Source organism: Passer domesticus, chromosome 1, assembly GCF_036417665.1.
Source record: "Passer domesticus isolate bPasDom1 chromosome 1, bPasDom1.hap1, whole genome shotgun sequence".
NCBI classification, from domain to species: domain Eukaryota; kingdom Metazoa; phylum Chordata; class Aves; order Passeriformes; family Passeridae; genus Passer; species Passer domesticus.
In genome coordinates this window covers 30,917,300-30,932,408 of record NC_087474.1, presented here as the reverse complement: position 1 = coordinate 30,932,408, position 15,109 = coordinate 30,917,300, and the positions used below count along the sequence as shown (strand labels likewise).

General features: G+C 41.7%; 1 protein-coding gene and 1 long non-coding RNA gene across 4 annotated transcripts in view; both read left to right on the top strand.

The window, feature by feature from the left end:
• RAPGEF5 (Rap guanine nucleotide exchange factor 5) overlaps positions 1-9,251 on the top strand; it is a 155,552-nt gene extending 146,301 nt beyond the window's left edge. Inside the window, exons 25-26 of the mRNA XM_064412141.1 lie at positions 3,520-3,574; positions 6,951-9,251. Coding sequence (XP_064268211.1) covers positions 3,520-3,574; positions 6,951-7,069 — 174 coding nt within the window. The 3' untranslated portion in view covers positions 7,070-9,251. The remainder of the gene's footprint in view (positions 1-3,519; positions 3,575-6,950) is intronic.
• A 2,863-nt stretch (positions 9,252-12,114) lies between these two features.
• Positions 12,115-15,109, top strand: part of LOC135296144 (uncharacterized) — a 28,958-nt gene continuing 25,963 nt past the window's right edge. For all 3 annotated transcript variants that reach the window (XR_010358211.1, XR_010358204.1, XR_010358205.1), the window contains exon 1: positions 12,115-12,275. This is a non-coding gene — a long non-coding RNA (uncharacterized LOC135296144). The remainder of the gene's footprint in view (positions 12,276-15,109) is intronic.

The window sequence follows — 15,109 nt, the reverse complement described above, 5'->3', positions numbered from 1 at the left end:
GAGTTTACAAGAATACCGATTTGCATTTAATGAAAGGTTTTCTTGTTCCAAGTCCATTAACTGTTTGACCTTTAGGTGTTTTCATAAAACTCATTAGCATGTTCTTCTTCATTGCCTCTTGGAAGTACATCCAATTAACATGTAAATTAAACTAGCCCTTGATGCACCATAATTGTTATTAAAATCCCTCCACTGGTCCATATATTTATTTAGTGAATATGTAGGATCTAATTCTTGTCCAGTCTTAGCAGGCTGTGTTCATTTGTTTGTTTGTTTGTTTGTTGTGTAATCGTGTGTATGTTTAATGTATGCTGGGCTTCCTGGGTAAGAATTCCTCTCCTTTCTGTCTCCATTGTGCCTCCAGAGGCAGTGGGAACTTTGCTAATTGACTTCAGTGAGCCAGGATCTCACCTTTTCCATTCAAATGGATAAGGGGCATTTTAAATGGCAAGGGGGGAGAGGCTGAGGTGATGGTTGTGGGTGAGAGTTGTTCTGATTGACACTTCCTCCAAATTATCATTCAGATCACGCTCTCAGAAACATGCTGTCTCATGCAGCCCTGTGCATATGAATGCAGGCAATAGTGCAAGCTTAGGAAGTGGGGGCTTAGGAGAGATTTAAATATCAGTGTAGTGGAAACTCGGGCTGCACACTGGTATTACCCTGGCTCAGTTGGATTTAGTCAATGGCCATGAACTTACAAGATTACACATGATCACGTATTCATCAGTCCATGTTTCTTTTCTAATTGTAAGGGCTTTGTCCTGGAGAACAATGTCCTCCTTGGTGTTCTGTACTGAGCACTGAAGTGCTGAGCACTTTCTGGCCTTAGCTGAGGAAAATTAGGATTGACATTGACTCCTGCTCGATTTGGATCAAGCCACTGAACCTCACCTGCAAATTTGCTGTTGCAGAAAAAGAAGAAAAGAATTATTCTACCATAGCAGATTACTGCTTTGGGGAAGGAACTTACTGTCATAAATGACTAGAATTTCCACTTATGAATTTCAAAGCAAAGACGGTTTCTTGTGTCTCCGTTTGCATCACTATTTTGAAATATCTCATTTCTGCATTAAACATCTCACCTGAAGGAGGACTTGTCAGTCTGAACCATTATTTTTTCCAACTGTATTAGTTTCTTTTATTAAAGATCTTTCTCCCTACAATCCCTGCTTCTTTTTATATTCTTAGAACTCAGCAATCCTACCATGACTGGATTTGATTTGACATGAAATTGTAGCAGTGGATACAAAGTTAATTCAAAATATAAAGAAGGAAATTTGCAAAGAGAAGAAAAATAAGTGATCTTTTGTCTCAGGAATGTTACCTAGCTTTGGCAAAGGTGAAGGGGTTGCAGTGATGTATTAACTGCATTTTGAGTAAAATCTAGTCTATTGTAGTGTTAGATCAATATTTAGTATCATACCTACTTCTTCAACTAAATCTGAAGGAACAAATGAAAATATAGCCTTACAGGGTCACATCTCAAGGAATTTCAGTGGTATTTTCTTGGCTGTTTCACTAAAATGTGGCTTCTTCAGGTTTTTCTCTCCAGCCTTCAGCTATGTCTTAGCAATGACATGTCTTAGCCACACTCCAGCAAACTCTATTACAGGTCAATGGCCATTACCATTTTCAATAACACCTGCTTACCTGGAGCCTTCAGCTGTAAGCACTGTGTACATGCAGCTGTGTGTTCTTAACCCACACCCCCAAATTTCTGTGCAACCCCAAGCCTGAGGCTCCGCTGTCCTCAGTGAAAGGAGTGCTAATAATCTTGGGTAGCTGGTAGGCTGAAAAGCCACAAGAAATGTGTGTTACTTGTCACAATAACAATTATACAAGCACCTGTTTAAGCAGCCAGAAGATAGCATTTTCTTTGCAGATACATTGGCTGATGTATCTTTCTGCATTACTTTTGGATCCCAGAGAATTGAAACTAGAGAGCAATTTGTAATTAGGATACTAAAACCAGAGGATTTGCAATTCTGCTTTAAATGTTGCCAAAGAAATTCTTCCCTTACCAGACCATCACCTACAGAAACCAGTCTTGGGATGAACCCTCACTGTGACTGACTACAAAGGAGAGACAGCAAAGGGTTACAGTATGTGTGTTGTGTGGGTTTCTCTGACTTCTAAAATCCAAATGCAGAGAGTGTTGGCTGGGAAACATCACAGTAACAGCACTGGTGGAAGTTTTAGTACTGCCAGTACTCACATTATTGATCGTGAAATCTAGATCATCTCATTAGAACTTCATTATAATCAGTGCAAGGACATCAGCACAAGGGATTGTGTAATTTCATGGCAAATGAAGCACAGCGGGTAACATGAAAAATTATTTTGATTTACTGATGAAAGAAATATGAAGTTTCCATTAAATGTGCTCTTGTGATAAGCTTTTCTGTGGAGGGGCCTTGTAAGCCACTCCCAGGATGTTGAGAGATGAGGTTTTCTGCATTATTCTGGTCTTAAACATACTCTGCTCAAGACAGTTAATCCTTTCCACCTCTAATAATTTTTGAGGGAGATGTAAAATGAGATCAGCTACTTGCATGAGCTTTCAGATCATTCCTGCTAACTGCAATTTGCTTCTGTTACTTACTAGATTTGGTAAGAAATTGCCTCAGGAACAGTAAAAATTTTTAAAAGTAATGGCTTAAGAACTTTATGGGTAGTATCTAGTGAAAATAATCTCCCTCTACTGATTTGTAGTGAATAATCCAAATTTTTGTATAAATTGATGACCTGAGTCTGAACGAGAAATCCAATTTAAACCTTTTGTTTCCTCCGCTTAATGTAAGTGAACATTTAATATCTCTGTAAGCACCAGCTTTTGTTAAAATAGCATAGCATACCTACAAGACAGTTTTACTTGGTACCTATGTGTGGAGATGTCAGGAGGCTTGCTCTGCAGCATTTGGGCTTTTTTTTTTTTTTTTTTTTTTTTTTTTTTTTTTTTTTTTTTTTGTGCTGGTTAGGCTGCAGAGAACTGCCTGGCTGATAGTGGTGCCTGAGTGTGGTGGGCATCACACAAGTGTACACTGAGGGGTGCAGTCTGAGCCACAAAGAGGCTTACAGTGCAATTATACCAAGCGAAGACAGAAGGAGAGGCTACAGACTACAGAGTACCTTAGATAATGTACTAAAGCTGGGGCTGAACCCCAAAGCACTCAACCAGTCCACAGGCCTTCCTTTCTGTAGGTTTTCAGATTAATAAAAGTTGCTGGAAGAAAAATGAGCAATTGTTTGGTTACTTTTCATTGCCACTTTCCATGGGTTCCTAGGGAGTTGTTCTCATTTAATCTGTGTGATATCAATAAGACATCCTGACTACGCCTGTTTCATCAAATGGTATCATTAAGATAAAGAGCAAAGATTCTCCCACTGTCTTCACTTTCTACTTTACCATAGCTGCTTTTTGCTGTTCAGTGTAGGACAAGGAGATTTTTCAGGCTTTTGTAATGACAGAATCTGTCCCAGGTCTTTACACTGATGTTTATTATTTTATTTTTGCAGCACATGATTGCAGACACTGTTCGGTCATTGAGACATTGCAGAAATAACCAATTTGGTGAGTCGACAAAATTTCCTACTTAATTTGCCTTTGTACATCCTTGAGGGTTTGTTGAGTTTTAGATTTGGTCCCCCCACCCCCCCATTTTCTTTCCAGCTGCTCAGTTTTACTACAGAATTGATCAAAACCTATTTAACCAATGGGCATGAGAAAGCATCATTTTTGGAAGATCAACAGAGCAAAAAACAGTTTTTGCTTTAGTTTACAAAATAGTTCTTGCAACAGCTACCAAATTTTAGTAAATTACTTTCCTGCAAAAATTGCCATCTCTTCAAAACTCTGTGTAAGATCTGTGCCAGCTGCACTCAGTAATGGAGGCCTCTGGTGCATGCTGCTGTTTCTGCCTTTCCCAGCTATCAAGGAGTTAGCTCAGTCTCCTGCCACTCTGGGTGTTTTGGTAAGGAATTCACAGCTGCCTTGGCTTCCAGCAGCTAAAGGATGGTACTCATCCCCACAGCTTTTCACGCAGCTCTTCACCAAGAGCAATTGTTTGCTTGCCTGAGGTTCTTAAGGGTATTTCACAAAACTGTAGAAATCTTGAAGGTATGAGGATCCTGTGGGTTTTGTGAAAGCGGTCGAGTAGGAAGAAATGAGGGGGTTGTTTCCTCTTCTAGGGGAAACTGCAAATATGGCTGTGCCTGCTTTAGACACTGGAGAATCTATGCTGGAGGCAAGGATTGAGTGCCTCAGCTGCACAGAGGACTTTCTTGTTTGCTTTTTAAAAAATTTGTTGTTGTTGTTGTTGTTGTTTCCACCTTATTAGCCACTAGAGAATCCAACCCTAAGGGACCATGCCAGAAAACTTCAGCTGTCTTTGTTCTGCTGCTTACAGAGGAGAAACCTTGCTTTTCTCCTTCTCAGTGTTCTTATTCTCTGCAGAGATGTTAAATGCAGGAAGGGGACAGAAGAACTACTCTAGGAAGCAGTTAGTTTTTAAGCCAAACCCACTAAACATGTAGTTTATTGAGGCCACTAAAACCTCTTTTTCAAAGAGAAGTTCAGAACTGTGCTGCAGCCTTGGGGAAAATAGAGTTGAATAATAACTTTTTTCCACTGACTTTTCAGCAGCTGTCAGCATTGACTCCAACAAAAAGAATAATAATCATAATTTTAATTATAAATACAGGTACCTTGGAGAATAATAGGTACTTTTAAGAGTTTTGTTAAACATTTGCTCTATAGAATTACCACATGTATATAAAGTATTACCTTTAAACAAAGGCTGCTCAGTATTATAGTTCTTGAATAATTTTTCTAAATATATATATTATATATATATATTAAAAAATGTATGTAAATGTATGTAAGAGATGAAGCAGGAGGGAAGGAGCAAGATATGCCTTCTTTTAATTCACATACAAAAGGAAATATTGATTAATCCAAACCATGCCTTTGTAAATTGTCTCCTATTTGGCATTATGAAAAGTAACATTGTTTCCTTTCAGTGATGTGGGGGTTTTTTGCACTTTTCCCTGCACATCTTTCATCTCGTTTTTGTCTTTTTTATTTTTCCAAGTGATTTTGTAAATCTTGCAGCATAAATCCAAGGTTAATACCTGAGATTTATCATATAATCTGGTAGTTTGAAGTAGGCAATTGTTATTTTATTTTAGCACAGGCTTGATTTATTGTGAAGCTAGCATTTAAAAAGCAGCTTATACAGACATCCCTGTAGGCACTTTTTTTTTCCCTAAAATTCGTTTAGGCATGAAATGAATTCACTGAATATTTATTGAGACTTTATGGACAGTTTCCTTTTCTAGTGGGCTTATTTTGCTCTCAGGAATGTGAATCTTTCTACTGAATCAATTCCCAGATTGGCCTAAGAGCAGCAGGCTTCTCACTATAGGAAGAAATTCAAACAAAACTAAGCAAGGAATATTATTATTGTTTATGAGCTGTATCATGTATATTAAGCTTTTAGGCCAAAGTGTTTCTGGATTAGAAACTGGTTAGGTTCCAAGTAAAACTGAAATGCCTGTTTAAAGGAAATAACATTTATATCCTAAATCCTGAAAACAAATAATAGCATTTCCAAAGTGAGGAAGAACAGCCTGAGAAAACAACATAATTCAAGCTTTTGTTATTTGAGGTGTTAATGAGAAATACAAATGTTTTTCACTATGTTCAGCACAGCTGCTGGGATCCTGTTCCCTCAGAACAGAAAGGTCAGCTCTGTATGCTGACACAAATTTATCCCATTATCCTGTTCTCTCCAACACTGCTCAAGTTAGATGGCTGCTGTGCAGGAGCTCTTTAGAACAGCTGCCCAGAGCCCCGTTAGCAGCCACACAGAACTGGCTACATTCACATCCCGTTACAGCATCACAGAGATGTCTTCAGAAACAAGTGGGATGGGTGATTCCTGGAAACTTGCTCATACAGCTGGAGAGTGCGGAGAAAAGGATGATAATGAAACAAGGGAGAGGGAAGAAGTGTATGAGTAAGCTGATTGGTTCAGGGAATTTTGATGGGATTTTTTTTTTTTTTTCAGTTTGTGGTAATATTGAGGACATGGACATGAATGGAGCTTTCTGACTTTGCATGTCTGCCAGAAGTCAGCAATGTTGCTTTCTCTGCCTGTCTTGGTGGATCTTGGGCTTGGCTTTCTTTTTTCTGTCTGCTAGTACCAGCCATGCTGGATGGTTTCACAGGCAGGGAGTTCCCACAAGCCCATTTTGAGCATAAAGCTTGTAACAGAGAACAACTGCTATTCAGGCCACCCTTCAGGTTGCCTGTTACACAGCTAATTCCTCTTGCTGCATAAACTCCCATGAAACGACAGCATGACTTTTGTCTCTGTTACTAGATCGGAAATCAAAAGCCTAACAGATCAAAACACAGGGGCCTGTCAGAGCAGCTTTGAAGAGCTTTTGTATCCATCTGCTGCACTGTCACCTTTCACTGACTCTGAAGAAAATCATCCAGGGCCTGCTGTCTTGTGGACTGTGTTAAAATTTTTTAAAAGTTGCAGGCTGGATTGCCCACCCCTGCTCAAGGTCCCATTGTGCTGCCAGAGCAGCACAAAGGAAACCTTGAACCAGTCTTACAGGGGATGGACTGCCTGTACTGCCAGCAGAACTAAATCTTCCTCTTGGGAAGAGTCAGCTTCTTGCCGGCCTCATGCCCCGCTCCTTTATGCATGCTGGCTGCCCAGAATTGCCTATTTTTTTTTCTTCCCCCCTGTTCTCTATCTAGCAGTTACCTCATTCATTGCACTTAAGCAGCAAGAAGTTACTTTGGGTTACAGGCTGTCTTTTCTGTGGCTGTCTAGCACCTGGCAGGTGGCACAGCAGTGACTTCGTGACAGAGCACAGAGAAGCAGCAGGCAAGGCACAGCTTTCTGATCCATCCCCTTTCTCCTGTCTTGCAGGCAATGAAGTTCCTTCGAAAGAGCATCACGAGCTGAAGCCATACATCCACCACCTGCATGTCATCGACAACCAGCAAGCTCTGTTTGAGCTCTCCCACAGGATAGAGCCGCGAGCGTGAGCGTCCACAGCTTCATGTAACCTTGTAACTGCAGCACTTTGAATTAAGTGAATGTTTATGCCAAGCATGTTGCTTCCCTGTATGAGAAGGGTTTACTGAGTTTTATCAGTAGCTCACACAACATGCGCAGGAAAATCAGGCAAGAGCCAGCAGAGGAGCTGCTCGCAGAATTGCAGGGCAAGCTTGGTGCCATTCCCGCTGCTCCCTGGGACCTGAGGCAGCAGAGCAGTGTCCTTTGAGCTCAGGAGCTTGGTTTCTGTGAAAATATTGTTTGGTCCAGTGTAGCTTTCAATGCAGATTCTGCCAGTATTAGTAAGAGAGGGATCATCATGTCACAGCAGCAAAACATTTCAGCAAGCAACATGCCGCAAGGGGGTTCATTCCCAGTTCACCACAGTATGTACCTCACTAATTCAAGGCTGCCAAAGTATTGTTGCCAAAAATGATGTGCAATCTGTGCAGCTCCCATGAGTCCACTGGAGCATAGCATTTGAGATGTGTGAGCAACCTAGAACAGGAATATAACAAGGCAGTGCAACCAGATGAAACTCAAGAGTGTGTTGTGATGTGGAGGTCAGCAGTAAACAGTTCACTTTCTTATGGCTCCTTTAGAATATGCTTTATATAAAACACACTATAAGAGCCAATCCACTTCTGCTGCAATTTATGGACACAATTGTTTGTGTAGTGAAAACATGTTATTTTCTTCCTTTTCAGTTATCTAAGATTTAGCACTGGCTCCCACAGTTAATGTGTTATAAATTATTATAGCAGGAACTTTGTTTTCTGCTTGGATTACAGCCTCTTTGGTATCTATTCAGAGGCAAATGCCTAGATGCATCTACATTTCTAATTCCCCCCACTGGCAATACCATTTCAGGAAGTAAAACTTCACCTAATTTGCACATGCTTCTAGTTTTTAAAGAGCAGAAAGGTGCCCCTTACAGGGTACCGGTGTAATTACCTGCATACACACCAGGCTCCCAGCATCAGGGTCCCTTTACTGCTTTTGCCCCTTTCACAGCCCTCCCCATGACAATTCTCATGTAGTTAAAAGTACTGAGTCTGGGCCTGTGCTGAGGCAGCACTTCTAATGTAATGTCTACAGCTGACCCACATCCCAAGCACCACCATCACCTGGTTGCCAGTGCTAAGAAGTTGCCCTGATATGATCTAGTGAATGCCACAGGCAATGTGCAGAGGGTGCTCCTTGGCATGTGTTTGTGCACTGACTCACGGTGACATCTCTTTACAGAGCAGGGAGGATACATTGCCTTGCTTGCCCATCTTGTTGTATGTTTTCCACATGAGGAAGACTTCCCAGAAAATGCTCCTTGACTAAAATGTGGGAATACTGAAGTAGCATGCTCTTCATAATTGTGTTATCTCTGGTTTAAAGGGATTTAAAAAAAAAAAAAAAGCAGCTTTAACAAGTAGTCTGTGGGGGAATCTGTACGATGCATTCAGTTTTCCCATCTGTGAAATATTGTATAGATCTATTGTAAAGGAAACAGATGTTTCAGAAATGTATTTGCTTGTACTTTGTTATTATCAAATATTATATGATTTTTTTTAAGAAAAAAAAATTTCTTTTTACCCAGTAAAAAGAAAAAAAAATAAACTCTTGCTGGCCATGGAGTAAAAATTTCCTATGTTCTTCTGTAGATGTGACTGCACATATTGTAAATAACTTTTTTGTGCAAACAGACCAAAACTGTTCAAATTAAGATACTAGCTGTGGTGGGCTCCTTTTTGCAATGTAAGAACAAAAACCAGATACAATTTGCTGCTTGTGTTTCTGCAGTTCTTCCTAGGGCTACAGCACTTAGAATTCCCAACATAGCTGCATTACCTGGATGCTTTCCTAGGTTTTGAGCTCCCTCTTGTGAATTTTTTTTTTACTGTGGCGTTATTTTTAGGAACCTGTATGTAGACCAGCCTGCATGCTTCAGCTTGTGTGGTGTAACACTCTAGTCCACAAAGTTGTTCTGGAAATCTGTGAGAGAGGGAGCATTCAGAGGTATTCAGGGTGAGAGAGAAGGTGGGGCTGTTTCTCAGTTCACTGCATTTGGCTCTGTGATAGTTTTGGTAGCTACTGTGGATGAAGCAGCTGCTGTGTTGGAGAAGAATAAAAGACTAGAAAATGAAAGAAGGAAACAAAAAAAAAAAGAAAAAGAAGAAAGATGACTCTGTGCCAAATGTTTGATTTGAAAGTTTGATACACCTACCTGGAACACTCCTCACTCTGCCAACTCACAATGAAGTAAAGGGATGGGTTAACTCATACCAATAGGCTTTGAGCCAGCTGAGGCATTGACTTTCTGCACCTCTGTAATTTCACACTAGATCAGGTGCTGTCTGCCTCTGGCAGCTGGCATAAAATCAGTCTGAAGGCACACAGCCAGCATTAACCTTGTTATCTCTGCTGTGACTAATTAGACAACTTGTCACAGCTTTGCAAACTAGTTTTTGTAGTGGCCTGTATAACTTGGATTTAAGTTTCAGGTGTGAGGATCCAACATGGCTACATCAATTAAGTGTTGAGAATTAGGCCTTAGAACTGTTACTATAAAGGAAAAGTAAATAGCCCAAACTTGTAGCTAATATGTCTGATTAGAAAAAGGCCCTTCTATGTCTTCATTCCACTGGTAAAGTATTGCAGAGCTTTGCTGCAGACTAGCAAGCAGTTTGAAGATGTGGAAGTTAGGACGAGAACTAGAAGTAAACCCTGTATTAGGGAAGGGCAAATACTATGCAGCCTCTCCCAGGGTCCAGCACTGGTGATATTGTGTGATTATTTACATCCTTCAATAGTGCAATTAGGTTATGATATAAAATCTATAAATCTTGTAAATTCCATTTACCACAATCACATCTGGGGTTAAATACTCTGCATACTCTTTTTTTTTTTTTAAGTACCTAAGAGGAGTAATTAGAACAAAGGAAAGAGCTGTGTCACTTTGTACCTCTTTGATATGGAACTTTGTGGCAACAAATTTAGATGTTTCTCTAACACAGCTTTTTGATTCCAACATCTTGAATAGCAATAAATTTCATTTGCATAACAGTGGCAAAAGAAAGGGTGTTATCAGACATAAGAACTGCGCTGCTGTAAAGTCACAAAGAAAGATGTAAATACTGAACATTTTAGCAGTTATATTTATTTGCATAGCCTATCTATGGTCATTCTATACACTGTTAAACACTGGGATGAAGTCAATGAGCTGAGGTAAGAACACCTGCCTGTTCCCTCTTGAGTGCCATAACGGTGTCAGCTTGCATTAAAAGTAATAAAATAGAAACCCCCAAATCAAGGTATTTACCTAACTTCTCAGGGACTACAGCTAGTAGTTATCCACCATCATGAGACCTGGTATGTATGAAATAATCTGATTTACCAGAATCAATGTTGCCAGTGTTTTCCTTTGCATATTTCATGCTTGTTTGCCTCTGTACATATTATTGTGTCGTGTATTTATGAGCGCTAGTAAGCAATAATTTATATGTCAAAATGGCCAAGCAATACAAGGTTAAAACTTGTAGAAGCAACTGTTATGTTTATCTCGCATTTTCCAGTGTTTTTTAATATTGCTTTTCAAAATATAAAAACTACCTTAATGAAGTCTGGGTTCTGTGCCTTTATGCCTACCACACATACGTGTTGTTCCTATGTGGAATATTTTACTTCAATCCTTCAGTCCCACAGACCTTCACTGCATTTGTGAGATGGATGCAGACTCGCACAGAGGCTCAGGAGCCTGACCCCTTTCAGAGCTGCTCATCTGTCTCTGGTCAGTGGTACTTGCTGGTACCAATGTTTCAAAAGCAGGAATGATGTTAATGGGGCCTCAGCTGTGCCCTGTCATCACAGCACAGCCAAAGAGGGGCCTCGAGCCACCATGAGAAGTCCCTGTGGGAGAGGGGAGGAGTAAATCTATCTTCATATCCTCTGGAGTCTGATTATTGGCACTTGATCCTCTTACCGAGGACAGTAAATGCTTTCCCCTGTCATCAGTCATCCCTGATGCTGCTGTTTCCTCTCCTTCCTCTGGGCTGGTCTGCAGCAGGAAGGCAGAGCTCGGGATGGGCTGCAAGTGCACTGTAAAGCAGCTGTCCTTCCTTCCTTTCCTCTTGCAAACCCCTGGAACCAGCGAGCCAAACCCGGCTATTTCAGACAAATAACACTTGGTACTTACAACATGATGTCTGTTCAGAGTGCTTTACAAATAGGGAGTACTTAATTAGTACTTAGTACTTAAGACTCTGAGTGTCTGCACCTTAAGTAGTCTTAAGCCTGACCTTGAAAGTGTTTGTGCTACTGTTAGTGTACAGATAGGGTGAATTCTAACCTCAATATTTAAAATAACCCTGAATTGTTGACACTCCTCCATAATGATGTTTAAAGATACATTGCAGGCAGACATATTTTCCCAGATCCAATTACACAATCTGAAGAATTTATGGTCTCAGTGGTTTATCACTGTCCCTTTGTTGGATATCACTGCTCTCCATGGTGTAGCCCAGAAGACTGGGAGAGAACCTCCAGAGCTGTTGCAGTATTTAAGCCACACGTGGCTGCATGCAAGCAGCTAACTTTGCAGGAAAGGCTCTCCTTCCCTGCACTGCCCTTGCTGGGAGATCTCCACAAGAAGAGTGATGATATCTTTTAGGTGATTTGCAAATGGCAAGGTGTGGAGCTGAGGACAGCTGCCTTGCAGCTCCAGTTGTGCTAGAAGAGCCATGAGAAGAGGCTGCTGGGCTGCAGATATGGTCTCTTGAGACCATCTTGCTAAACTGTTCAAATAAGGGCTCTTCTATCCCTCTCCAACAGAAAGAGTCTGACTGGTGAAGGCCTGCAATTTAAGCTGCTCAAGGGACTCTGAATTTTAACTGAAGTAATCAGAGGGGTCTGTGAGGAGCCATTCCTACAGGAGCTGTGTGAGCCCAGAGGCAGCAGGTGGGGGCAGTTTGCTCAGGGCCAGCACAGCAGCAGTGACCTAGATGAGAAAATTGCTCTACCCCAGGTAGGAATGATTTCCTCTTCTCAGGAGGGGAAAAACCCTCAGCCTGAAAACCAAACCTCCCAAATACTTGCTGTGTTTCACGTCCCAGCAGACTTTAATGCCACCCAGAGTCTCTGCCCTGGAGTCCTGTGGTCTTCTGACATAGGATGGCAACTGAGATACAGCAGCAAAGCCCAAAGAAGGTAAGTCTTCCACCCCTCCAGTGCCCACCATTTCACACTGGAGACTTGTGGGATGGCACCTTACATAGTAATACTGTGAAATACTTGCAGTTGTATCAGAGTTCAAAGAATTGAGCAGTGTTGTTAAAGTCTAGAGCACTGAGAGGGCCTGCAAGGATGGGCCAAACAAACAATTGTTGAAATAGATGTGTTCTCCTGCATTCCCTCTTGTTTGGTGGCCCTGAGATTGACTCAGTTGGTTACAGCATGGTGCTAACAATGCTGAGGCTGTGGTTTGATCCCAGTAGGGGCCATTCACCTAAGAGTTAAACTTTGATCATCCTTCTGGGTCCCTTCTAACTCAGAATATTCTGAGATTTCATAAGATCCCTGTTAACACCCTTGAGCAGCATCTGCTGCAGAGCCTTTAAAAGCATGACAGTGCTACAGTCTGCATAATTTTAATTTTCACTGCCCATTGCAGTGGTAAGCAGTTGCAGCTGGTGGTGTCCCCAGGAGGTTTGTACTACCACTTACTTGCAGAGATGCAAATCCATGCATTTAGGGAACTGTGGAGTTCAGCATGGCTTTTTCATCTCTTTCTTATGCCAGGGAGGGAAAGTGGCATTGGCAGGAAAATCCACAAACGCCAGAGGTTTATGTACAAGGAGACAGAGGATTCCTGCAACTTTATTCAAATAAAGGGAGAGAGTCCAGTGAGGCACACGCCTGTGGAGTTTTCTCTCTTGGGGTTTTGGAGGGCACAGCCTCCTTTTATCCTAAACTCCGGGGTGAGGTACCAGGAAGGTACAGCCTTCCCGAGCTGCCTACCACATATTTTCCCCTAAATATATTATTTTACCCCTAAGCTCAGAAACTCAGGCTTGTGCAGACCCTTGATTGTTTCAGGAGGCAAGATGTCTGGACTCTGCAACAAATCTACAGCCTGAAGTTAGTAGAGACATTTAAGACCCTTTTCAAAGACATTAAGACCCTTTTAAACATCCACACCTTCACCCATCAAATTGTTTGTAAAGACATCACCTTTCCTATCAGCATGATCTGGAAAGCCTTGGAGAACTTCCTTTACCCTGAACAGTGCTGCTGGCCTTTTCCAGGTTTGATTTCCCCAGGGGAAATCTCAGGGTAGAGGCAATCCTCCCCGTTAAGAAAAACACAACCTGGAGAAACCAGGTAGCCAAAACCAAGGGAAAAACTAATTTTAGGGTTAGGAAAGAAAAAAGCTGTTTGGGAGGTCACCCAAATGCAGCAGATGAGAGGGAAGATCTTCCTTTTTTATTCTTTGCATGGGTCTGATTGATTGCTCTGGGATTTTTGGCTGGTCAAGTTGCTACTTTGCAGGGAGAGGTGGATAGTGCTGGATTTGCTTGTAAGCAGGGCTAATTCCTAATAAGATGTCTTTTGTGGGCTGCCTTTAGTGCTCTTTACTGTCCTAGTACCACTAGTTCCTATGCGTAAGGTTTCACCTTTCATCTCTGTGGTGAGGAGTCAGAGTATGCCTGGGGGTGCTAAGAAATAGTGAATCAGCACAGTTGAGAACAAAATTTGATTGAAAAAACAAACTTTAACCTTTTTTAGCTGAAAATGTGATTCAGTTGTATAAGTTTATAGAGGTACATGGGCAAGACATGAAGATGCCTTTAAGCAGAATCAGATGAGCTAAACCACACTGAAGGACAGCAACTGGGGTGGGCAGCCTGCCTTGAGTACATAGGCCTTAAAAGATGGTTTGTGCAAGGAGATTGGCTATACATTTCTTGGCCCTTCGAACTGATTTTCTTGCAGGAAGTTGTCAGGGCTTCTAAAACTTGCAGCATTTTGTACTGTTCTCCTGCTGTTGCTAACACAAATTCAAGTCCTTTCCTGTCTGCAGCAGAGAAAGGACTGGTTCAGAGTCACTGTTAGTGCTTGAGATAAGGTTATAAATAAAAAAAAAAAGGCAAAGTAAAAGTCTTGACATTGTCCCAGCAAAGTGTGGGGCTGCCTCTGTAGGAAATAGTTAGATGGGGAAAATGGGGGCAACTGGCACTGGCAGAACTTGTCTGTTTAACCTAAGTGGTGAAGGGTCCCTTGAGAGAGGTACTGCCAGCAATGACAGATGGCTTGAAAGCAAAGAGATGTGGATTGCTGGAAAGGAATTTACTAGCAAATGTAAACAGGGATGTTCTAGACCTAGAAATGAAAAAGGAAGGTGAGCATCAAGCCCCAGATCAAGCACCTCCTTGGTAAGTTAGGGAGGCTCCTGTCAAATGTTTGTGAGATCCCTCTGGAATGCTAGTCAGAGGTTTTGCTGCCTCATGAGCAATGAAGCTGTTACTGAGGTCATGTGGGCTTGCCCCCAGACAAGAGTGGCTGTTGGTGGTGGGGGTGACTGTGGTACACTCAGGTGTCTGCTGAGAAAGTCAGCTCAGCAGCTCCAGGTGACAACTCTTAGGCCATAAAGTCCTCACAAGTTTGAAGTCTTCAGCTTGGTAAAACTTTAATTAAAACAGCTGCTGTCATAAGTCTGTCTCCCTCTCATTCAGAAAGACTGTGAAATCAAGCTGAACTATTGATTTCTACTGGGTTTTAAAAACCCAGGATACCCAAATGTCTGCTGTCAGACTCAGCTTTGGCTACACTACAAAACAGAATATGGTCTCTCTATCCAATCTGAAATACTTTAAAGTAGCAAATAACCCTGAATGCTTTATCTGCTACTGATTGGCTTCATACAAGGCCAATCCCTCTCATCATGGTGCAGTGCCAGAAGTGAACCAGGCAGGGCTGCTGGGTGCCCCTGTCACACTCACAGTGATGAAAATTGTTGTGGCTGGCACCAGCTGCCAGCACTG